This window comes from Diadema antillarum, unplaced genomic scaffold, assembly GCF_040938485.1.
Source record: "Diadema antillarum isolate AM-2024a unplaced genomic scaffold, OU_Dant_1.0 seq00000759_RagTag, whole genome shotgun sequence".
NCBI classification, from domain to species: domain Eukaryota; kingdom Metazoa; phylum Echinodermata; class Echinoidea; order Diadematoida; family Diadematidae; genus Diadema; species Diadema antillarum.
Window position 1 is genome coordinate 137,588 of NW_027271650.1, and position 25,085 is coordinate 162,672.

The following is a 25,085-nucleotide window of genomic DNA, read 5'->3' on the forward strand; positions in this document are numbered from 1 at the left end:
TAGCTGATGCTTATTTATACTATCGGAATATATTCAACATGCTTGCAGAAGGAGTCAAACTGATTTGACGAAAATACTCCTGGGGACGACAAATATAAGGCAAGCATAACTGCAGTATCAGTTATGCAGTATGAGAGCATTTTGCCACCTCTATAAGAAAGAAGGGAAAAACTACGAAAATATTGAATTCATATTTCGCATTGTGTCTCTTAGCCCTTTCCATGCTTTTACTGTTGGTCGGCTTAGAAGAACCCCGTAGTGTTGTACACTGTACGCAAAGTCCCTGACACAGTAGCGGCTAGAGGAGAGTCACGACGCGGCTCGAAATACGTTCCTATCCCGGTAAAAGATGTGTATTTCACCGATGCGTCGTTCATTACCCCCTACAAAAGGCAACTTCTGATGGGATGCCAAGTTGAATTCACTATGACGAAATAGTGCTAGATACACAGGAAATTGACAGCATTCACACTTATCGTCTTGAACATGTTGTTTTTTTAGTTATAAATTATGCAACCACCACACAGATTTATACCACACCATAGCTTACGTCTCTATCACAGTTCGATTTCCCATTAATAAACCTAGCTAAAGACGACGCCTTATTTTGGAACGTTGTCTGAATCTCAGCAGCTTATTTGACGAAGATGTAGCAAAGGAAATCTAGGTGTCATGCACGTTTTCAAATTTTCAATTCTGTTTTCAATTCAGTTCTCGATTTCATTGTTTTTGATTTTATGTCTACCAATTCCTTTCTACAATGGCCTGCTACGCTAGCTAAAAGTGGACATGCCGACATGCGATAACGCATAAGATGATAATCATCTTCTACTTCTGGTGCTTCTTCATCATCTCGTACCATCCGAGGGCCCCGGTCGCCCCGACCCCGTCGGCGTAGGTTTGCTTGATCACGCCCCATCCGTAGTCGCTGGTCCCGTAGCGAACCTTGTGCTCCGGATCGGTGAGGCAGTCAGCTATGACGTCGGCAACCTGCTCCGAAGTCTGTCCGTGTGGCATGAGGTTCTCACTGACCAACTTGAGGAATCCGGTCATCAGCTGTGATTGAGAAATCACGATGTGATCTCTGATCAATCCTTTGATGGTATCTTGATAATTATGACATGCATAGCCATTTCTTCATTTATTTCCTTTTTTAGATTTTGAGGCTGCCATCACTATCAAGCATGTGCTTAAAGACGACAGACTCGTGCATTTTCTTCTTCTTCTTCTTCCTCTTTATTTGGAAAGAAGTGTATCGTCGATTCCTTTGATCTCATTGTTATGTTTATACTTTAAAGATTATGATATTGTTATACTATGAATGCAAAATTGTTTTCCTATCATATTGTCAGATACACCTGTTGTCATTTTTCATATACTATCCTTTCATATCCTTGGAAAAAAATGCAGTTCTGAGTAAAATCGAACTGAACTGAACTGAACTGAATTGAATTACTGCTTTTTTTTAATCCAGGTGTTAAAGTTACATACTTAGTTGGCGTTTCATTAATAAACCCAAAAACTTCTATACTGGAACGTGTCCAAATTTCAGATAAAAAGCATCTTCTTGGCTGAAGCTGCTTACTTTTCGATCAAGTTTCAAGTTTCAAGTTTGTAAACATTTATTTTCCATCTTTTCATGTTGTAAATCACATACATAAAGTTGTACAAGGAAGGCAGAACCTAAAAAAGCAGAGCTTGTGGTGAGCTGCCTGACAAAATCACACTACATCACAAACACAAGAAACAACAAAAACACAATAGTAGTTCTCATGGCAATATGAACATGAGACATTCCTCGAAGAGGAATATTGCATTCTAACAGAGGGGCTACAGTTAGTGTGAAAATATGTGACGAGTTACAGCCTGTCATTGTCAAAATGGCAGTATTTATAATGTCAACATTGTTACAATGATGTATAATGATAAATGTTCATCCGTCCGCAGCATGTGGTTTAATTTTTGTTTTCCTAATCTGTATTTGAGAAGAATTTGCTATATCCCCTCGTATATTGGTCTTTTCTTTTTGTTTTCTTTATTTTGGTCCTAGAGAGGTTGTATCCGTGCTCCTTATCCTGATCTGTACACTTTGTTTCATACAGATGGGAACTACGCTTTAATAACAAGCTTGTTTTTAAGTAGGTTTCATTATATTTCCTTAGTATTTATACTTAGATTTAAACGTTCATAGATTGGCCACCATGTTCTTTATATTTCTGCAATGTTTTATTGCGCATCTTAGCCGGATGCCATGTATCATTTTACATAATACTTATTTTGATGTATTTGTCATTTTGAAAAATGAAAATAACTTGAAAGTGAAAGTGAAATTAAATGAAACCCACGAAAATTTTAAAAATGGTAATAACAAAAATAATTGTGGAGGAAAGAAGAAGGGAAAGAAAATGCAGACTTAATTTTTACCCCCAATTATTTCAACCTGAGTCATTATTTTGTTGTTGATTTTACACCAAAGTGAGTAGCAACATCTTAAAATCACGCATCTCCTCTTTCCAATGATATCTTATTTATTCATAGACGGTCATGGATGGCTGAGTAATCATTCTTTTTGGACAATGGGTCAAACTGGACTTGTGACCAAGTATAGACACTGCAAGAATCAATGCACCTTATTAGAAATCAACTTAACAAATGGAATAATGAAATTAATAATCGCAACCATTGTCTTCTTTCGGATATCTCTTTTTAACATTACATCCCATGCCCCTCAACATGGTCACCATTCCTTTCCACACAGAGATTAGCTTTTCTCTTTTTTTTTTCTTTTTTTTTACAGAGATTAGCTTTTTTCTCCATCTCACGCACAGCCCCTTTGGGGTTTGGTGGCGTGGAGCGTCAAACTCGTCAGTAATTCTTTGTCTCAGAGTTGCAATGTCAGGTGGGGGGGGGGGGGGTAATGAACACTTAGCTCTTGAGATAACCCCAAAGAAAAAGTCACAACAAGTCAGATCCGGAGATCGTGGTGTCCACTCCACAACATGATACAAGGCAATCACCCAATATCCAAATACCTCAGCCAATCTGTTTCTTACTGCAACTAGTCGATGGGCTGGTGCGCCATCCTGTGCCCACCATAGGCGTCTGAACACACCCCTTTGTTGCACAGGAAAATTTTCCATTAATTTAAGAATCACATGTTCATTTAAAATTTGTAAGTACCCATTTCCGTTCATGTTGTTTTTAAAGAATAAGGGCCCTAGGAGCAAACCGTTTCCAGTTTCAGACATTAAAAAAAAGGAGAAGTGAAAAGGATTTATGCTGGTCTTACTAACTGAAACTTGGTCCCAAGTCCAATTTGACCCATTGTCCAAAAAGAATGATTACTCAGCCATCCATGACCATGTAAGAATAAATAAGATATCATTGGAAAGAGGAGATATGTGGTTTTAAGATGTTGCTACTCACTTTGGTGTAAAGTTAACACAATCTTCACAAATTCTAAATTAAATCTTGTTGCATTTTTTTTTTGATACGTACTGTAGTTGCCCTTGAGTACCGCCGAGTTGTCTTCAACGCTGAGGGCGGTATGTAACCAAACTACAAGTAGCTAGGGTATTTCCCTGATTCTGATATCGCTAACGTTTGGGTGTTGCATTACCTGAGCGGACTTGGGGTCTTTTACATCTTTGGAGACCGCATCCACGGATGCCTTGTCAAACATATCGGAAGTACCCGTCTTGTTGGACGACATGTTCTGCTGGAAACTGGTGGCCACGGCACCGGGGCAAACAGTGTTGATCCTGCGAATTTAACCGCCGGTTGGAAGGGTCAGCGTGAAAGGACAATGATTTCAGAACTTTGGACGGGGCAAGAAGGAAAGGGAAATTCTTCTCTGGCAAAGGAATAATAAGTGGAAAAATAAGAAAAAACCCGACACATTATACGTAGTTATAATTACATTCAGTTCGTAGGCCGAGGAGGAGGTGTTAGTGGCTCAGTATATCAAATCACGGATAATCATTCAAAAGGTCCGTGGTTTGATTTTCCAAACATCAACTCTCAGACAAGACTCTTCGTCGTCATTTGACCACCACCTACGGAGGAGCTTTAAAGCCTCAAGTCTCATTGCTGCTTGCTTGTAATGTTTCGTCGTTTCCTAAGCCAGTGTAAACGATCAAGTCATGTGGTAGCTCCCAATTATGGCTCTTGGCATAGCGCCATGAGTATCTTTTTCAGGTGTGGAATAAGCGCTTTAAAAGAGTCTCCCTGTTGTTATTTTTATCATTATACGTGAAGATCGGTCGCCGACCAGTCTGCGACCAGTCTGTGAACTCAGAAATCACTGGTTGTCACAGGTTGCAATATATTTTTCTTATTTATTTCTTTTTTAAGTCGCAAATAGTTGTCGGCGGTCGGCGACCGGTCCGCTATCGGTTTTGGGCGGCTACATGTTTTCGATGCTGCATCGAAAACTTTTTGCCAACCGAACTGGTTGGCAAAAGGTTGGTCGGCGATTGGGTGCGATGGTCGCCAGAAAGTTTTGGTTGTTAAAGGTCTGCGATGGTCGCCAGAAAGTTTTGGTTGTTAAAGGTCTGCGACCGGACTTCGCTTACAGGCGTGTCAAAGCCCTAATTCTACAATTTTGGGAGCTACTCACTTCACATTGAACATCCGCAGCTCTGGGTAGAGAGACTCAGTCAGGCCCTCCATGGCGAACTTCGTTGCACCGTAGACGGCATTGTATGGAACGCCTGTCAGTAGCAAGTGATAAGTACAAGTGTACGATAGATTCAACAAGGATGCGGAATGTATTTTTTTAGAAGTGAGAATGATAGGAAAATGTATCAAAGCACAATTTTGGTGTCGTATGTTATGCATATGAGCTTATTGTATCCAGAAGCTCTATTTCTGTGATTTGGTGATATTTTTCCATTTGACTCTTGATTTAAATTGAATTGAACTGAATTGAATTGAAATTGATTGAATTGAATGCATTGCATTTCACTCATTACTAGTATAAAATACAGTACATCATTTTACCAGTATGTAAACAAGCGATTTGTAAGCGATTTGGGGTTTTTTCAGTGGTATTAAAAGCTTCAGTAGAATTTGTATTGTTTAAAGCACATCATTCCCAAGTACATGTAATCCTCCGTTTGGGTGTCCAATCCGTCTGCTTTGTTTGAGTTCGGATTTAGTGCGTGCGAAAGAGAACGATGTTTGAAGACCAAGTATACAGAGTTGAGCGCCATGCAAAAGAACTCGAAGTGAATTACAAAATGTTACTATTCAAGTGTGCAGTATGATCATGATGAAAATAATTATATGCTTCTCGACTTCCGAGGAGGCACAAAGCGAAGTGGGGGACCTCGCCTATTCGGGTCAGAGTAGTCGACAAAAGACGAGTTGTGAAACTTCGTCTCTTTGTTTTCGTGGTCTGGAGATGTTGATAAGACGAGATACCACAAGTCACCTTTTTGCCTTCTCTTCCAAAATGTAGAGAAGTTGAGATTTTTCATCTCGCCTTCTCAGACTCAGTAAGGTCGACAAGGGAAGGAATTTTTTCGTCTTCCTGTGGCACGTAGGCCTACAAGTTTTCAATCAAATTGCTTACCAATGATACCACCGACACTGCTGATGTTGATGATGTGACCCGTCTGTCGTTTCTTCATGATGGGAATCACTTCCTGGGTCAAGCGGTAAGTCCCAATCATATTAGTCTCAATCATCTGCCTTATGTCGCTCATCGACATGTTTTCGAACAGCCCGAAGTGACCGAAGGCCGCGTTGTTTACTGAGTGGGATGATACCGTGCACACTGTCCATTTACATGTTATCATAACAATATTTCATGTTATTCACATAAGATGTACGTCAAGTTTTTTTTTTTTTTTTGTTATCTATTTTATTTTTACGACTGTGAATCCCCGTAAAAGCACTTTTGGATGCCTTTTACAATTAAGTTCATAACACAAGTGAGTACATGTATTCTATAAGAATGAGTACACGAATGAAGGAAGTAGTTCCCGTATAGGTTCTTACGCACTCAGAACGTCGAAACGGTTTCCGTTTTCTTGCAGGATTCTCTGCACGACTTCCACGATCTGAGCCTCCTTGCAGATGTCCAGGGCCAGGATGAAGAGGCTGTCGTTGAGGGCGCTGCCTGCCTCCTTCTCCAGTTCCCCCTTCTTGGCGAGATTCCTCATGGTGGCGTAGACCTTGTAATTGCCATCCTTGGCCAGCCTGACGGCCGTGTAAAGGCCGATGCCAGAGGAGCAGCCGGTGATAAGAGTGACCTTCTTCCCCGAAGCCATGGTGTTAGGGTATCTGAATGAATATGATATTATGGTGATTTGAAAACGCCACGCCGAAGCGGTAAACACATTCATTAGCAAGGTGAATCCAATTCTGTTTCTTCGTTCGGAATTATGAAAACGTACACATCGTTGATCACATGAAATAGATTGAACAGGGTTACCAAATGAGATGATATCGGTTCAGGTAATTTTTTTTTTCTCTCCAGCGCAAAATATCCAATGACATTATTATATGAGTGTATCCTTCCACTGGGCATTATCCTTCCGTTGGACATTACTGTGTCTGAAATGTTCCTTTCCTGTCGTTCCTTACACGCAGTTTTCATAGACCCCTGCCCGAGTACACTCGGGACTCGTCCTCAGCTGGTTATATCTACCAATCTTCCAATGATGGCTTAAAGGCGTCACAAGGTTAACACTTTGATTACTAGTAGATTGATCTTGAGGCTCTACATGGCACAGTATTTCACCTGTTGCCACTTCAAACCATCGCTGCAAATAATATATATATATATATATATATATATATATATATATATATATCACCTTGCTCTGTTGCAGAGGAAACGAACGAAAATGTGAGGAAGCGTTATTTATACAGAGTAGAACCTTATAGCTATTCCATTCTCTTGAGCCTCAACATGACACAGTAGAGTATGTTACCCGCCCCCCCCCCAAAAAAAAAAAAAAACAATCAGATTTTTGCATTGATAACACCCAATATGATTAAACTGTCTACATGCTACTTCAGGATGTCAAAATATAATATCTTAGCTTTATTTTGCAGAAAACCCAATTCAATTTGATTAAGCGGGCACAGAGAAATGTGGATTGTTGCGAAGCATGTCATGAACCTGATTCTTTCAAGTTTAGCATTTGGATGCTCTTGGAAAGAAGAACTTGGGGGGAAGAGAATCCTGACATGCTCTATATACAAAATCCGTCATTTCTCTTTGACCACTGAAGCAAATCGAATGGGGTTTTCTGTGAGATGTGGGCAATGAGTTATAGTTTCCTATCCTGAAATTGTATTTGGATTGATTCACTATTTTTAAAGTTATCATCGCGGAGGGTCCCGCAGTAATTTTTTTTTTTTTTTTGGACATAAGGTATTTCACTTGTTTCCACTTCAAGCCATCACTGCATTACCCTGCTCTGTTTCAGAAGAAACGAACAGGAATGTAAGACAGCATCATTTATACAAGAGTAGAATTTTAAAGCTATTCCATTCACTTTGTAGGAAGTGTAGTAGGAAGCTGCCGAAGAGAACTCCGTCCTCTTTATAAAGAGAGTCAAAATTTGGCTTTGTCATTAACCAGCAGTAACATACAGTACGTTACTGTATAGATAAAGAAATATACCCCCCCCCCCTTCCCGGGGAAAAAAAGTGCGGTAAATTAGATGGTATGGCATTAAAGGGAAGGTTTGGTTGTGGTGAGGATTTAGCTTTTAACTTTCAGTGAGATAACTAGAAACCGCTCTTTGAATTTAATGTTAAAGAGCATACAGTTCTAAGAAAAATTCAAAGTTTATTGAATGAAAATCGGTTTTGAAATGGTTGAGATATCCAAAAACAAAGTAAAACAAAGCGATCATAATAAAAGGTGGTAATGTTAGGATCGCTTTGTTTGGATATCTCAGCCATTTCAAAACAAGTTTTCACAAAATAAACTCCTAATTTCTCTTGAAATGATATGCTCTTTCATATATCATAATAGATTTTTCATTATCTCACAAAAAGATGGAAACCTTAATCCCCATCTCAACTAGAACTTTATCACCCCTTATTTTTTTGATATTTTTTATACGGACAAGACTGTACAGAATGGTGATAATAACCTCTTATTTTCTCTTATCGATTGGTGTACAAATCTTGTCGTCGAATTGCATCAGCGAAATAAGTCACATTATACTTTGATTATTATTTTTTTGTATGTGGTCGCTGCTTCTGTTTGTGACTTAGTATAGTCAATACGTTGGCCATGGGCAAGGTCGTGCCGAATCAAGTTTGCCAAAGATACCCCTTCTTCGTTTATGGTCGAAACTATAATTTACAGAATAGGCAGGCCATTACTATGTGCTTCCAAATTCAAATAGCGAATAGTGTGTGCGTGGTGAACAGTCTGTTGTCAACCCAACAGTTGTGATTTGAGGGAGTAGAAATTGAGTGAATCATTCATGTCGCTTGTTCAAGTCTAGATCTGGTTTCTACCACCTTTCAAACTGTTAAGCACTTGTCTTCTACCACCAACACTGACAGCTTAAAAGCCCCCTCACACCTGAGCGAATGTAGGGGGACGAAGGGGGACGAATGGGAAAAATGCACGAAATGCGCGCAAATTCAACGATTTCAAATAAAATTGCCTTCAAATCATCCGATTATAAACTAATGAAATTGCGGCCGAAGGCGAGCGAAGGGTTGATATGACCCGATAAGACGAATGAACAATGAGCAATGGTTTGATATGGCGTGCGATTGGAAACGAAGACGAAAGAATAGATCAGGCGTTCTCGTACGTGTGTGTGCGCTCCTCGGGGAGTATAAAAGCGACCAGGTCCGTCCAGATTTTAGTGCGGCCAGAGAAATCATCCACGCAACATTTACATTTAGATAAAAGGACGGCAAAGATAAACAGTAAAATCAGCCGGAAGATTCCAGTATTTTTGGCACTGTAAAACATTAATGGTTTTTTTCGCAAAAAATGTGCGAGTACGTGGAAGGTGATAGTCATCACGGATTCACGATGACGAGTTGGGTAGATATGAAGAGAGTTATTTTGTATGAACATATGTGCAAAAATGTCAGGAAGCTCATCAATTGAAAATTTATACATAAAAATACCAACATTATAATGAAACAAATCAATCAATTTCAGATTTTTGCTTCTACACAAAAGGTCATTTGTGTGAAATAAATATCCAACATTATTAATTATTCTTAATTAAAGCACGTTTTTGGAGAAGAAAAAGGGTATCAAGCAAAAACTGAAATGAATTGCCCCAATTGCTATCAGTTTAGCAAAAAATAAATATTGAAACAGTAACAATGGTGGTGAGGTGATAACAAATCTGACGTACCCCTAAATTGACTCGACCTACCCCCCCCCCCCTTCCCCTATTGTATCACCTACCACCAACATTGCACCAGACAAATTTGTAGTCACTATACCCAACTATAGCCAACAGGATTGTACTAAAAAAAGCCCTTGTAGTTATATTATAGCGAGCCAAACAGAGGAGGCTTCCTGATGGCCACATGCTTGCCATCAATAGCTGCCACACAGTGGGGAAAATTCCACCGCATGTCGTACTTGTAGAATCCACCAGCAAGTTGTCTCCATCCATCAGGGGTTGAAGGGGCTCTCATGACTTCATCTGCACACTCGTCACATATGGCCTGACACACTTCCCTGACCACTACAAACAGGGTGTTTTCAGGCACCCTCCACCAATACTGCATGTTGGAGTACTTGGTGCCAGACACAAGATGACGGAGAGTAGCTGCCAACTTGAGACCTTCTTCCAGCGGCTCCCTGTACCAGGTGTACTGCCTCCTGATTCTTCCTCTGACCCTCTCCAGGATTTCATCGTAGAGTTCAGGGGGTATGCAGAGAAATTTCTTGAAAGTCGAAGGGTCTTCTCTTCGGAGCTCAACCAACAGCTGGTCGTAGATTCCAAAAGCCCATCTTCTGGCAGGGTTCAGCCACGTCCTTCTCCAAATACGACGTCGTCTGAAGCCTCGTCTCCATCTGAAGCGGCCTCAGATGAACTGGTGTAGGTTCAGCTGCTGATGTATAACTTCATTCTAAGCCATTGCCAGTAAATACTGGACTCTGAGGCGGGAGGCATCTTCCATTTTTCTGAAGAAACTTTGAAACTTTCGGGTGGAATGTTTATATATGAGTAGCGTGGTGAGTGGCTGGTCACAGAGAGCAGCTCAGCATTCGTCATTTTTTTTTCGTCAGGTCATTCGCTCGTATTCGTATCACTTCGCAATCCATAGTTTGTCGTAGTATCTCTTAGACTTGCCTTCGTGTATGCATCGCTATTCAAATTTAGTAAAAGTCAATCTTGGTTTCCCTTCGCATAGAAAATGGCAAGCGAAAATACGTTTGTCATAGTATCTTCGTTTCTATGCGCAAGTCATATTTAGTCATCGTGTTGCTTCGTTTAGGCTTCTTTGGAGATCGGTCCACCTTGGCAAAAGCGCGATGAGGGACTATGCTTGACAATAGTACACGAACGATAAACGAACGATTACCGCAGACTAAATAAGAGATGCAAATTCAAGCAAATGACAGACGATTTTTCAGTTCGTCGGGAAATTTTAAACATGTTCGAAAATCCCGTGCGAATTTGAATAATCGCAACTGTTAGTTCAGAAGGTGTACGAACCCAAACACGAAGGGTAAATATGATTTGCTACCAATTACCATTGAAAACGATTTTTCAAAAAATGCCTTTCGCCAGCCATAGCAAGTCATATTTCAGGCAATTCGCTCAGGTGTGAGGGGGTCTTTATCCCGCGATCCACTATCACGATCTGGACCGATCTATCCCGATCTAGCAGATCGGGAGAGATCGGCAACAGCATACGGGGATTGGAAGCATGGTAATAACAGCGGTCGGAGAATGAGGTTGGAGCGAGCACCTTTTCATATCAGATCGAACAGGTTCAAAATTTCTTCCCGATCTCCCCAATCAAAATTGACCTATTTTGAAAGGTAAGGCGAGTGGGGGAGAGCGTAGTGACAGTGTAAACACAGCGGGATGAGCGTAATAAGGTCTTTCTAAGCGTAGTAATATCGGATCAGAACAGGAAGTAAACTAGACACCGACTTGGTCCCGCTGCTGCGCCGCTCTTCCCTGATCAAAGTGCGACCTTCCCGAACGCTGCTCTCATTACGTTCACTACTCTGGGATAAAATCAAGGCCAGGTACTTTTCATTCCCGCTTTAGTTACGCTGTTTTCGCTTTGGCTACGCTGTTCCTACGCTTTGGCTACGCTGTTCCTACGCTTTCCCAGACTCAATTACGCTCGTCTTCCGCTCTCACCGCTCTAAAAGCGACGCAGCCGATAAGCTGGGAAATTCGCAGTCAAAATGTCTGCCAGAAGAAGATCACAGAGATCGAGAGGCAAAACTGTTAAGGAGGAGGACGTTGTCGCTGCGCGGGTCGAATCAGAACATGAAGAAGGAACGCAAATTTTCGAAGAAGAAGAGGAGATGAAGACAAGAAAAGAAAGCAGCAGAGCAGCTACCCACAAGGCAAAGAAAGAGAGACTGCACGTAATGCTAACAGAGGAGAAAGAGGACATGGTAGAATTTTGAAGAATATGAAAATCATTTACAACGGGAAAAAGGCGAACTATAAAAGCAAGGACATCAAGAAAAAGCCTTGGAAAGATCAGCACGTCTTTGATTAATAATGAATTTCTGCAGAAGAATCGTGAGTTGAGAAGCCTCTCCGAGGTCCACAGTATATATCTTTGGTTTTACATGGTTATAAGATGACTGAGGATCGACAGTCGAATCGATGGACATTGGGGAACATATCGGACACTTTTCAGCTCTCTGGGCAGGGGGAACAACGTGATAAGATCGCTCAGAGCGTAGACACAGCGAGCATAGATCGGATAACGTCGGCAACATCGCAGTGACAGCGTGGTTACATCGCTCTAAAGTTAAAAGCGTATCTGCAGCGGTAGAGATTGTAAATTTTCATTCCCAATCATCGTAGTTAGAGCTTATGGCAAGCACGTGATAGTCGTAAATACATCGTTCTTAGAGCATTCTAACATCGTACTGTGTCCAGATCGGCTCATGTTTTTCCTTCCGGATCTGAGAAAGTTGTCAAATCGTGGCGAGAAAGGCATAGTGGAACAGGGGCTTTAGAGAATGTATCAGCAAGACAAATACAGCATAAACAACTAAATCGTTCCTTCGTTAACCGTTGACGGCTAGTAACGTCGTCATATTTATGTCTTTCGTCGTCTGCTTACCTAGTTTTTAGAGTGAGATGATGTCCGCGGAATCAGTCGTCTGCTATGGATAGGTGTCAGAATGTAGTATGTGTTGATGGCTGGTTGGTCCGTCGTTCTATAGCTACCCTTGGACGAGAAAACTGCTGAGTCACTCTGCTCTCTTGCAGCACGCTCGTCAGTGCGTACGCCCATTATGCTTTATGAAATGAAATGAAATAACACAACCAGCAATTCTAACAGTGCATGAATGCACACATTTAAAAGACATAATACGAGGCCACAACGAAATGAGCTAGTGCATGATGGGGTGCGTTGTCAGATATTTCGCTACACACGTTCAGTGCTCTGATGTGACAGCTTCTCACAGAATATGTGTACATGCAGCCACCTCCCACTTCCCCGCTCCAGTGTATTACATGGTGCGAGCAACTATATATCTCATTAATCGCTGTCATTGTCTTTTTCGTTTCTTGCCCCTATTAACACCATTATACATTTCGATGTTGGAAACACTCTTGTCATGTACGAAAGACACGTATTCTGAGCGAGGGGTCATAGTGTGGGAATTATGATTCACCAGCGGTTATTCATGCAAACATTGGCAAAACTAATGCCCCTATTCCACAGAGATTTCCTTTTATCATTCTTTTCATAAGATTATTTATTAGCCCGATCAAAAGGGTCTTTGGAGTTCTTGATTACACAAGTCCTACGTGATGCTGGCAACAGCGATAATCTTTCTATTAAATACCCTCATTTTTCTCTCATCGGTCTCTCGTCGGAAGCAAGGTTTGTTGCTTCCGGCCACCCACCGAAAGTGTATCGGAGGACAGTCTGAGGAGCCCGACTAGTGTTAGTCGACTAGGGTCGACTACCAGGTCAATGTCGGACATATCGGCCGTGATCCAATGAGGGAGAAGATCGTTCGATGAGTATCACGATCGACATGTCTGACACTGACCTGATAATCGACCAGTGCAAGTCGGTTTTATCACACTGCCATCCGATAAACTTCGGTGGGTGGCCGAGAGACTTTGCTTCCCACGAATGACCGATGAGAAAAAAAGTGGGAGTATTAGAAAGGTTATAACTGTTGCCAGCATCATGTAGGACTGGTGTAATTAAAGAACTTTTGATCGGGCTGATGAATAATCTTATGAAAAGAATTTCATCATGCATAGTAACTGTAAACTATCCCTTAGGCCTACAACACTGCACGGTAAACGTCTTACACACTAAACATGGCCGTTAAGGCCCTTATCCCCTCTCCTCTCTTTTTTTAAACCAAAAATTATAGTGACTAATTAGTGTATGGTATTATCTATTTAAACAATTCTCAGATGAGAAGGATGCTTGATATGCCTCACAGCACCTTTGTCACACTCAAGGTCAAACTTAAATATTGCATTAAATGAGACAGGTCGGAAGATACTGTTGTTGTGATTGTTGGTACCATTTTTGGCATTGCATTCAAATATAGAATAATTAAGTTCAGAAGAGGTTCCCGACAATACAAAAGAATGGAGAACCAAGTTTTGCAAGAAAATTTATGGACATTATCGAGCAAAAAAAAAAAAGGGAGAAAAACACAACGAGCGCAGAGAGAGATAGAGGAGGAAGGAGAGGGAGGGAGAGAGGAAAGTATGAGAGCGGATTGTGAGGGACTATAGGTGCTAAAGATAACGTGCTGGAAAGAACACAGTGTCCCACAGTGTTTACAATGTGTTCACTTAGTCGACTATGTGAAAATGCTTGAATTCAACAATGTGAAAAGTATCATTTTCACACTGCATGTTTTTTGTTTTTGTTTTTTACTGAGAGCTCATATATCAATGTTGTGATTCACATTGTGAATTGATGATTCCCGATGTGTTCACAGTGTGACGAAATTTCACACTGTGTTTCAGTGTGAAGAGATTTTACACTGTGTTTCACATTGTGTTTCAAACTGTGCCAGACTGTGTTCTTTCCGGCAAGGAAAGCGCACAACAGCTATACCATAGGTAGAGGTGCTACATGTCAACTCTTTACCGCTTGCTAGTCGTTGACTCGTACGCGTTAATCTACGAAATGTTAATTAGTAAGGGAAGACATTTATTCCATCTCAGATCAGCGAAAGGCAAACAAACCTGTGCTATGGTATAGTAGTATTGCAGAGAATTGATAAGGCCAACTAACTTTGTAAGCATGTTCAGCAACCTGATCAGAAATCTCATCGATGATAGAGAGCTAGGCGAGAAAATGGCGCGCGTCGATTTTTGACAACATACTATTGCCACAGATATATTTTTGGATATTACTAATGATGGAGGGTAGTGCAAACAAAATGGATCGACAGCCAATTTCAAAACTGCTGAGTCATCCTTGCTGTAGTTTACATACATGTATCAGTCCGTTGAATTGACGCGTTTCTCTTAAAAGCAAGCCTTATTTCAGATTGAACTGAGAGTTGATGTGAAAACGATATGATTTTGCCAACATTGATATCATAGCTCGAAGGAACAAAACAAATTTTGATAATCAGACTGTACGGAATCCTTAGACTTTATAATTAGTACGTTGTAGTATTAATTGATCTCATGGTGTGGAGGTGAAGATGACAAGATGACGGTGTTTTCAGACTTGTGTTTTGTGTCTTCTTACTTATTTTGCCTTACTTCTTCTCAATCTATATAGATTATCTTCAATGGCACTCTTCCCACATGATTTTCACTTTTAAGTTGAATTCCATGTAGAAACCTTTGATAAAATTCATTGAAACTTGAATGGTCTCATAAAAAAATATGTCCTTAAAATAATAACAAAGGCGTGTTATTACGTATTATATTCCACATACTAAGAATGTTGCAAAAGGATTGGTCCAGAGCTGATCACGTGATGAAGCGTAGTTTTGCCCATCACATCACCTGAGAAGAAAAGTTCGTTACACTCTATGTTGATAGTCCCTTTTGTTTCGCTGATCTCCACACATTCCACACAGTCCTAACGCAAGATGAGTAAAAGTGCGTTGCACTGTGGACTATCATGTGACCTAGGTCACTTGATAGTACACAGTGCAACACACTTTCACTTCGGTGTTTTGTCATCTACGCGCACACGTAGCCTAAGCCCTAAGGATACCTAAAGACAGCTAAAACGGTTTCAGATGTGGAATAAAATGGGAATTTTTAGGACCCTAGATGTGGAATATAAAGCAAAGAATCAACTTTTAGTTTCAGGCAATGAGACAAACTATCACTTCCTCGGCGATCTGAATGTGTACGCTATATTTCCTCAGCTGCGCTCCGGAAAGATAGCTACATCCAGATCGCCTCGGAAGTGACAGTTTGTCCCATCACCTTCACCAACGTTGATTATTTGCTTACTATCGCATTATCTACTGAAAAGATTCTCGTTCGCGTATAGACAGACATTAATGGAAGAATGTAAGACTAGTTTTTAGTGAGAAGTGGCCTGTAGCAGCCATCATGCTATAATTCCAAATACACTGATGAAACATTCTTGTGCTAATATATATTTCACATGGAAAAATCACTCACCATGTAGAGGTCTTTTGAATTCATGCTTGTTTGAACCGACGTGGTATGTTTGCTCTCCGTGTAAACATAGACTGTCTCGATGGAAGTGAACTGTGTGTACTCATATATTACAAACATAACCGTAGATAAAAAGAAATAGTGAGATAATTGTTTAACTGTGTGTGGATGTGGGAGTGGCGTGTTGGAAAATCTACGCCGAGAAATCACCCCATGTATCATGAAAATGTTAAGTTCAGGTATCGAGAATGACACATAAGGCAAATGAATTCTCTGATTATTTCGCATGCAAACAACTACAGCATTTTAAAGAAATCGGACGAGAATGTTTTGAAGTTCGTAGTAGCTTTTAATAGCTGTTAAAATGCTCTGAAGGACAGAACAAGATGTTATAATTTCGATTAGTATTATATCAAACAAATCAAGCTGTCTGTTGATTTTTATCTCGAATGACATAGTCATTTGAGATAGGTTGAGGCAGAGAGAGTTACAAGAATGATTTAGCCATACTGGTTTTCTGTTACTTTTCATGCATTTACGAGAAAAAAAAAACCCAACAGGTCATATTTGCGATATGACTTTTATTGTAAACCTCAATAATTAGATGAATATCGTACTTAAGATCCCCGTAGACATGCATCGATATATAATATCTCCTTTAATGATGAATGTTTTCCTGCATGAGTGCTAGATACAATATGTCCCCCCCCCCCCCCGTAAAAAAGATACAGTCGCATTTCTGCATTGATAACTTTCAAAACGATTAAACAGTCTAAATGATATTTCAGGAAATGAAATCATAACTCCTTACCTACATTTCACAGAAAACCCCATTCAATTCCGTTAAGTGGTCACAGATTAATGTGAATCGTTGTCACGGGTACATTTCTTCCAAGTTTAGCACTTGGATTATCTTAGAAGTGTGAACACAAGGGACAAAACTTAGAGAAAAGGGGTTCCTGACATTGTCTACAGAGATTCAATTTCTCTTTGACCGCTAAAGCAAATGTAATGGAGTTTTCTGAAGACGTATAAGAGCAGGTAATAATTTTTCGTTTCATACTTTGGAATTCAATTTGTTAATGGATTGATTCACTATCTTTAAAGTTATCGTTGCGGAAAGTCCGATGGCATTTTTTTTTTTTTTTTGGGAGGGGGGGGGGGAGGGCAAACGGTACTGGTTGTTTGGCGCAAGACAGTTCGTTGTATTTTCCCTGCATAATCATTATTTAGGTCACTGTCGCTAATCTTGGATAAGGAGGAATATCTACTGAAGGCTTATTCACATATCTGATAGACAAAGTGTTCTTTTTTTCACATGTTTTCGTGATCATCAACAATTCCCGTTGTTATTCTTTGCGTGACTATTCATAAAATCTCATAAAAAGTGACGAACTGTAAAGAAAACGTGGCACACTCGACACACAACACAACACAAGTACAAATACACACACACTCACACAAAACGAACAAACACCTGGATATTCCACATAATAAGAGGATCTATTTCTGTCTGTCGCTTTCAAACCGCTTTGTTTCAGTGCGACCGTTTTGTTATTCTGTTTTCTTGCCTCTATCGACAATCAATCCACTGCATACATCTTTCGATAAAGTCATGTGACCGTTATCAGTTTTCAAAGTATGTTGCTCTCAATGCGAGATCCCCATCTGGCATATTTTGTCATGGCATATTCGTTCGCTATGGTTTTGTTTTGTTGTGTTTGTTTGTTTGTTGTGTCTTTTTTTTTGGGGGGGGGGTCTGGCTTAAACTTTATAGTATGAAAAGATAAAAAAAGACGTCCTTGTCTGTTTTTAAAACCCTCTTGCATGAAATTGAAATATCCTGTTCGTGTATATTATTATGTAGTGTCAAAAGAACCACGACAACGGTTGTGGATCAGAGGGAGCAAAAATTGAGTGAATCATTTCTATTCCATGTCTTATTATGACATATCGCCTCTATTAGGCGATGAATGTTCATCTTCTACCAACCAACATTGCATTAGTGTATTGAACTCATCAAGACATATACACCATCATACCGTTCCTTCGTGAATAGTTTCATGGCAGTAATTACATGTAAATCATCATATCAATTGTTTTTGTCCTCTGCTTACCTATGGAAAGTGAGAAAGCGCCCGCTGGATCAAGCGTCTGCTACAGTGCTAGATGTGCCCAAACAAATCCTATGGTTGGTTGGGCCTTCGCTCAGTAGCTGCCCTTGAACGAGAAAATTGCTTAGTCATTCTGCTCTCTCGCAGCACGGTCGTCAGTGAACACGCGTCCGCAAAATTTGACAATTACAAAGTTTGACAATTATGAATGGACACATGCAGGCAAAGCCCCAGACGCTGCAACGAAATGATCAAAGTGCATAAACTGGGGCGTCATGAGATTTTCGCTACACACACATTTGATGCTCTGATGTTAGACCTTCTGTAAAGCCATAGCTCCCTCCCCGGCCCCATACCATGCAGTTTATAGTCATTTGATAGTATAAGCTATAAGATACGATGTCTCAATCGCTGTCATATCTAATACGTTTTCTTTCTTTTATGACCACCATTATTTTCAATCGCGAAAACATTCGTACCATGAAAAACTCTTATAAGTTTATTAAACATTCTCACATATCTTTACAATTGGCAATGTATTTTATAGTATAATGTACCACTTGTACCTACTAAAGTGACTCTCATCGTCTTAGACTGGTATTCATGAAATTATGTAAAGATTACTTTTCTCGTGTAAAGGGGTCTGCTTCAGCCTTATCCGGATTTCTTACATTTATGAAATAGTCTTGTACAAAGCTATGTTTCACATGAAAATACCACACACACTATTATGTGTTGTCTTTTGACTGCTTTGTTTTCTCTGACCTGGTAGGTTTGTTTTTGGTAGACTGGAAGAGAACTCTGTCCATACATACAGACTTAATTGTAGAGTGAAACAGAGAGATATAGTGAGATAACCGCTTCCCCATGCGTGGATGTGGGTGTTGCACAATGAAAAATCTCTACACCTGTAAATCGCCCCATGAAATAGGAAGCGATGTTAAGTGCACATTATATTGACTCAATACGGAAATATCTCCTTTGGTTTTACTCCAGCTGAGTTTTATGTTCACTCTACTTTCTATGAGCATCACATCCCTGTATTTTTGAAGAATTAATGACAATTATCTAAATCAGGGAATTCTTGCTTAAAGTTGTCTTTTTAGAAACTATTTATCAAATCATCCTTCATCAACCTAAATAAGCATCGATTATGCAGTATTAGCATAATATAGCCATGATAAAAGTACTGGCAAACATACTTCGGTTGGACACGAACCAACGATCTTCTGATCTAGAGACAGACGTCGTATCCACTTAATATAGAATACGGAGTTTTCGCTCACCTGCTAGTGCTGGATCTAATCCTTTAAAGCAGTGGGTACTGCGTGTTTATTTAATGCAATAAATTCGTGTGTCTTTTTTTTAAAGATCTGAATGCAAGAATCATCAATTTGAATAAACAATAACATTTTATTTTTCTGCATAAGTGATCCATCTGTTTATGCCCAGTCTCAGAGAAATGACATGGCTCACTGATTGATAAAATATTAAGAAATGTATTGAAAGGTAATGTTAATTTTCATGAAGAAGGTTTGGTGTTGTGGAAAGTTAATGCCCTATGTTGTGATGGAAATAAGCTCAATCATTTTCGATACACTTAAATTTAAAGACTTGGTATATGTCTGTCATTCATTCATTCATGTTTTATTTTCATTTCCAAACAATATACATGGGTAATACGAACGTCAAAATGATGGTATATTCTTGCAACATATAATGTCACACGATCAATAGAAATACATCTTGTTTCATCAAGGACTTGAAGGAAATTAAAATTGAGGGGCTGCTAAAAAGCGAACTTGTATAGTGCAGGCCCCTCACCTACTCTATACTATGTCTGTAAGAAAGGTGTGAAAAAAATCTTGGCTAATCAAAATTTCAATTTACGAGGCTTAACATGAAATAAGGATGTTAGTTGGAAACATAAACTTTTTTTCTCTTATGACTGTGATTGGTTTGAGGAAGGAATTAGTATTTCAGTGATTTGTGAATTAATATAGTCTTATGAAAATATTTCAAGAGTTGGTTTTAGGATTTGCTATTTCAATAAGAGACTGAAGAAAATATGAATCTTTAATAAATGACATTGTATTCATAGATTATATTAATGAAGATGTATTCCATAGAATATCAAGAAGCTTTGGTAAATATTTCATCTAATGACTACCTCCCTTCACATTTCATCAAATTTGCTTGGGCCACAAATGAGAGGCAAAAATATGGAATGACGACATCAATCTACAGATTTACAATTATGGCCGCAAGCGAGTAACACGTCACTTTATCATCTCTCCCGAATTTCACTTGGATATTAATCTTTGGATACTGTTTTCGACATCTCCTGCTGCACTAAAACATCATAATGAGTACCCAGACAAGGAAGGTGCCGCCAAGGAAGGTAAAACAAGACAGGAAATGTGATTCTGGGGTGGAAAACCGTGGCGCCACTCTTCCTTCTCCGAAGAATTCTACGCCGCCACCAAGAAGACGGCCTTCCGCAGCTCAACCCGCCAGCCCACCCCGGGTAAACCACCACCCCGAGACCACTTCAACAGCAGCGGCCGCAGCACCCGTGCCATCCGATACCCACGACATGCCCGACATGTCAAGAGATCTCCATGACAAAAGGGATGACGTAACTTCACCTGAAGGAATTGCCCGCTACTTCCACGAAGCAACAGAAAAGTTCGAACGGATGATAAAGAAAGCGGTGGATTCCTTGATTGAAAACATCAAACAGGTGGAGACTCATCTGGGACAGGCTATCGAGTTTGAAAGCAGGAGAGTGACGGCGGTCGAGAACAGGAATCTGCAGCTGGAGAAAAGAATGGGCGAGCTGGAAAAAGAGGTCAGTGCGCTGCGATCTGAAGTGGAGAGGCACAACTCAGCCATCAACAAGAGTGAAAGGTTCTCACGGAGGAACAACATTCGCATCGTGGGTATACCCGAGTCCACCAATGCCGACGAGGATTGCACAGCTCTCGTCGAGAAAATCACGAAGGAGAAGTTTGGCCTTGACATCAAGGTAGAGAGAGCGCACCGCGATGGAAAAGCCTCAAAGGATCGACCCAGACACATCCTCTTCAAAACCCTGTCATACCGCGAGAAAGTCGACATCATGAAGAATCAGCGCCTGAAGCTCGCAAAGGAAGCGTACTTCATGACAGACGATCTCACAGCTGACGATCTGGCTGAGAAGAGGAAATGGTCCACAGCCGTTCAGGAGCTGTACAAGAACGGTGTGAAGCTTCGCTTCTTTGCCGGGAAATGGAGGAACCGAACTGGAGTCCCGCACAACTTCATTTCCTCCAGTTAGGTCACTACAGTCTCCTGCGTGTATGTACTATAAATAATGCTTCTCAATATCTCTTGTTTAATTCATTACGTCACAACCATGTTTCTTTATGTCTATTTCTCTTTTTCTCCGATCATCCTCCTCTCTGCCTTTCTTTCTCTGACGACCTCTAAGTCTGCACCACGGCAAATATGAATATCCATGTGTACTTATGTAATCAAATATCATGCTGTGTACAGGCTTACCAATGTAAATAGAATATTTCCAAAGATATTTTGACTTTATATATATATATGTACAGGGAGAGTTGATGTAGAAATGATCTTTACTGTGACATCTCACCTGTGCGATGCGGCCACTACTCTTGACAGTACTTCGTAAACAATTTACACTCTGTATGACTTGCTATATGCCTTCCTTCTCTTCTTGTCTGCTTTCGGCAACTTTTAAACAACTGCTGATGGTAACGTTATGGTCCATATGTTGTCCTCCTTTGAAATATGGATGAATTTAATCCATGTTTACATAAAAATGTCCAGTGTCGATATTATTTGCCGGATGAGTTCAATTCAGAATTTATTAATAACGAGCATTCTTTCAGTTTATTACATGTAAATGCCCGCAGTCTGTTAAGAAATTATGAAAATATGCAATTATTATTGTCTACGATAAATATGAAATTCTCCGCTATTGGCATCACAGAAACATGGCTTAACGACAAATCTCCCCCTTTATATAACATTGATGGGTATTCTGTTGTCCGTTCTGATAGAAAATGCGGAAGGGGAGGCGGAGTCGCCCTGTTCCTATCACACATATTATCGTATAAAGAAAGGCCTGATTTGACATACAATGGAAATGAATTTGATTGCACATGTGTTGAAATTAATATGTATAATATAAAAAACATAATATTTTGTGTAATATACAGGCCCCCTCATACAGATAGTAATTCATTTTTAGATAATTTTGATGTCTTATTAGAGCTGATCAATCAAGAAAACAAAGATGTATATATTATGGGTGACTTTAACATTGATCTTTTGAAAGAGGAGCACATTCTTAGAAATAGATTTTGCAATATCTTGCAAGCAAATTTTTGTAATATCACATTTGATAAGCCTTCGAGAATTACTGTCAATTCATCAACGTTGATCGATAATATTTTTACGAATATTGACACAGATTATTCGAAATCTGGTCTTTTGTATAGTGATATCTCTGACCATTTACCTATATTTTTCATTTGTGGCGACACACAGAATTCTTATGTTAAGCAGAAAGAACGTAAAAAGAAGCGGAAATTCACTCTAGAAAATATATCATTACTCAACGATGATTTAATCACGGAAACGTGGGATGATGTATTAATTTCTGCAGACCCAAACATTGCTTATGACACCTTTTGGAATATATTCCTTTCTTATTTTAACAAACATATCCCCACAATTGCAAAGAAAAACAATAAAAAATCAAAAATCCATGGATAACAAAGGGAATTTTTCGTTCCATTAAGAAAAGAAATGTTTTATATAAAAACAGTTTACGGCATCCTGATAATGATAATGTTAATCGATATAAATTATACAGAAATAAACTTACACAGATTATCAGGCTTTCCCGCAGAATGTATTATACGGAAGCTTTTGAAAATGCTACTGGAAATATGTCAGCCACTTGGAAGGTTATTAACGACGTCATTGGTAAGCAAAAGAAGGTGTCAACATCTCAAATTACGAATAATGGACAAACGTTTTGTGATCCTAAAGATGTAGCATGTTGTTTTAATGAGTACTTTGTTAATGTAGGTCCTAGTCAAGCTTCTAAGATTGATCATACACAGACAGATTTCTCGCAGTACTTGGGCACGTCAAACGATAATTCATTATTTTTCAAACCAACAGATTTTAATGAGATCCTTGATATTGTGCATTCTATTAAATCTAGTCATACATGTGGTCATGATGAAATGAGCACGTCTTTTTTAAAACAGATTGTTGGGAGTATATTGACACCTTTAGTACATATTTGTAATTTGTCGTTGTCAACTGGTGTATTTCCGAACGCATGTAAAATTGCAAAAGTTATTCCAATATACAAAAAAGATGACTCTTCTTTTGTTTCGAATTACCGACCTATCTCTATTCTTCCTAGTCTTTCTAAAGTCATAGAAAGACTTGTTTATAACAGACTGTATGATTTTTTATTACAAAATGATATACTGAACCAAGACCAATATGGTTTCAGGAAATTTCACTCTACTGATATGGCACTAGCCCAGTTGTATGACAGAGTGTCGACTGCCTTAGCTGAACAAAAACATGTCATTGGTGTGTTCATGGACCTAAGCAAGGCATTCGACACTCTTGATCACACTATCCTTTTACGCAAATTACATTGTTATGGCGTTCGTGGCATTCCACTGGAATGGTTTGAAGATTATTTATCAAATAGACAACAATACGTATACTATGAATCGGTAAACTCTGAAGTTTTACCCATACATTGTGGCGTCCCACAAGGATCCATATTGGGACCACTACTATTTCTAGTGTATATGAATGATATTACAAATTCCTCTAAGTTACTGCAATATATTCTGTTCGCCGATGACACCAATGTATTTTGTTCCAATTCTGACTTTCAGTCGCTTTTAAGAACTCTTAATACTGAATTGCCGAAATTATCTACATGGTTTAAGAGCAATAGATTGTCACTCAACTTAAAAAAGACAAATCTTATTTATTTTCATAATAAGAAGCATAAACATGAAATGCGCCAATTGAATATAATGGTGGATGGTATATTATTGGAGCAAAAAGAAAGTGTCAAATTCCTTGGAATATATATCAGTGAAAATATGAAATGGAATGCTCATGTGCAATACATCTCAGATAAAGTGTCTCGTAATGTTGGTATACTCTGTAAGCTTAAGCATTATGTCCCAAAGAATATTCTATTTATGCTTTATAATTCGTTGATATTGTCGAATATCTCATATTGTAACATTGTTTGGGCAACTGCGAAAAGTCACATTGACAGTATATTGCTCCTACAAAAGAAAGCTATACGTATATGTACCAATTCAGGTCATTGGGACCACTCAGATCCTTTGTTCGTAGAATTAAAAACACTAAAGGTAAATGATATTAATTTTTTGCAAAATTCACTGTTTATGTTTCGTCTGTATAACGGTCAGTTGCCATCTTCTTTCTTCTCATTATTTCAGCTAAACAAGGATATACATTCTTATCCCACAAGGCAATCTGATAAATTTCATCTACAAAATCCTAAAACCGTGATGGCTCTGAAATCTATCAGACACACTGGACCTGATATTTGGAACTCTCTTCCTTCAGAAATTCGAATTTTAAAGTCTATGTATGCTTTCAAGAAAGCTGTAAAGACAATGCTGCTCTCTGGATATCAGTGATCTTATAATGTCATTGCAATTGTATTGTATGTGAAAATCCCTTGTTGAATTATCGCCGTTCAGAATTCATTGCGTAATGTTATGTAACCGACCATGACCTATAACTGTTCACCTGTACCTCGGTGAGAAAATACTTTGCCATGCTTTACTATTCAGTGATCCAGGTGATCTCACTTTGTGTATTAGCGAAAGCAGACAGACCTCTCCTCTCTCCTTTCTCCTATCCTATCTCTATGCAAGTCATCCCTACCCTAATTTTTCTATATGTTATGTATCATGTACGAGGGCTGCATGCAAATCAAGCAATGCTTAAGCTGTAGCCCTTCTGCGTTATTCATTGCATCACTGATAATTATGTTCTGTTGTACATTTTAAAGGCAATGAAGAAACTGTATTGCTGTACATTCTAAAGGTAATGAAGAAACTTACCTTGTTAGCAATTA

At 39.3% G+C, this 25,085-nt stretch overlaps 1 protein-coding gene across 1 annotated transcript; it reads right to left on the minus strand.

Moving 5' to 3' along the window:
- Positions 1-205: 205 nt before the first annotated feature.
- On the minus strand, positions 206-12,413 carry LOC139738605 (retinol dehydrogenase 8-like). Its single transcript, XM_071649221.1, has 6 exons — positions 12,280-12,413; positions 6,008-6,288; positions 5,576-5,755; positions 4,619-4,712; positions 3,620-3,761; positions 206-1,056 (listed from the first exon to the last, which is right to left on the minus strand). The coding sequence occupies exons 2-6, from the start codon at positions 6,273-6,275 to the stop codon at positions 829-831; spliced, it is 912 nt and encodes a 303-aa protein (XP_071505322.1). The 5' UTR covers positions 6,276-6,288; positions 12,280-12,413; the 3' UTR covers positions 206-828.
- Between the last annotated feature and the right edge of the window lie 12,672 nt (positions 12,414-25,085).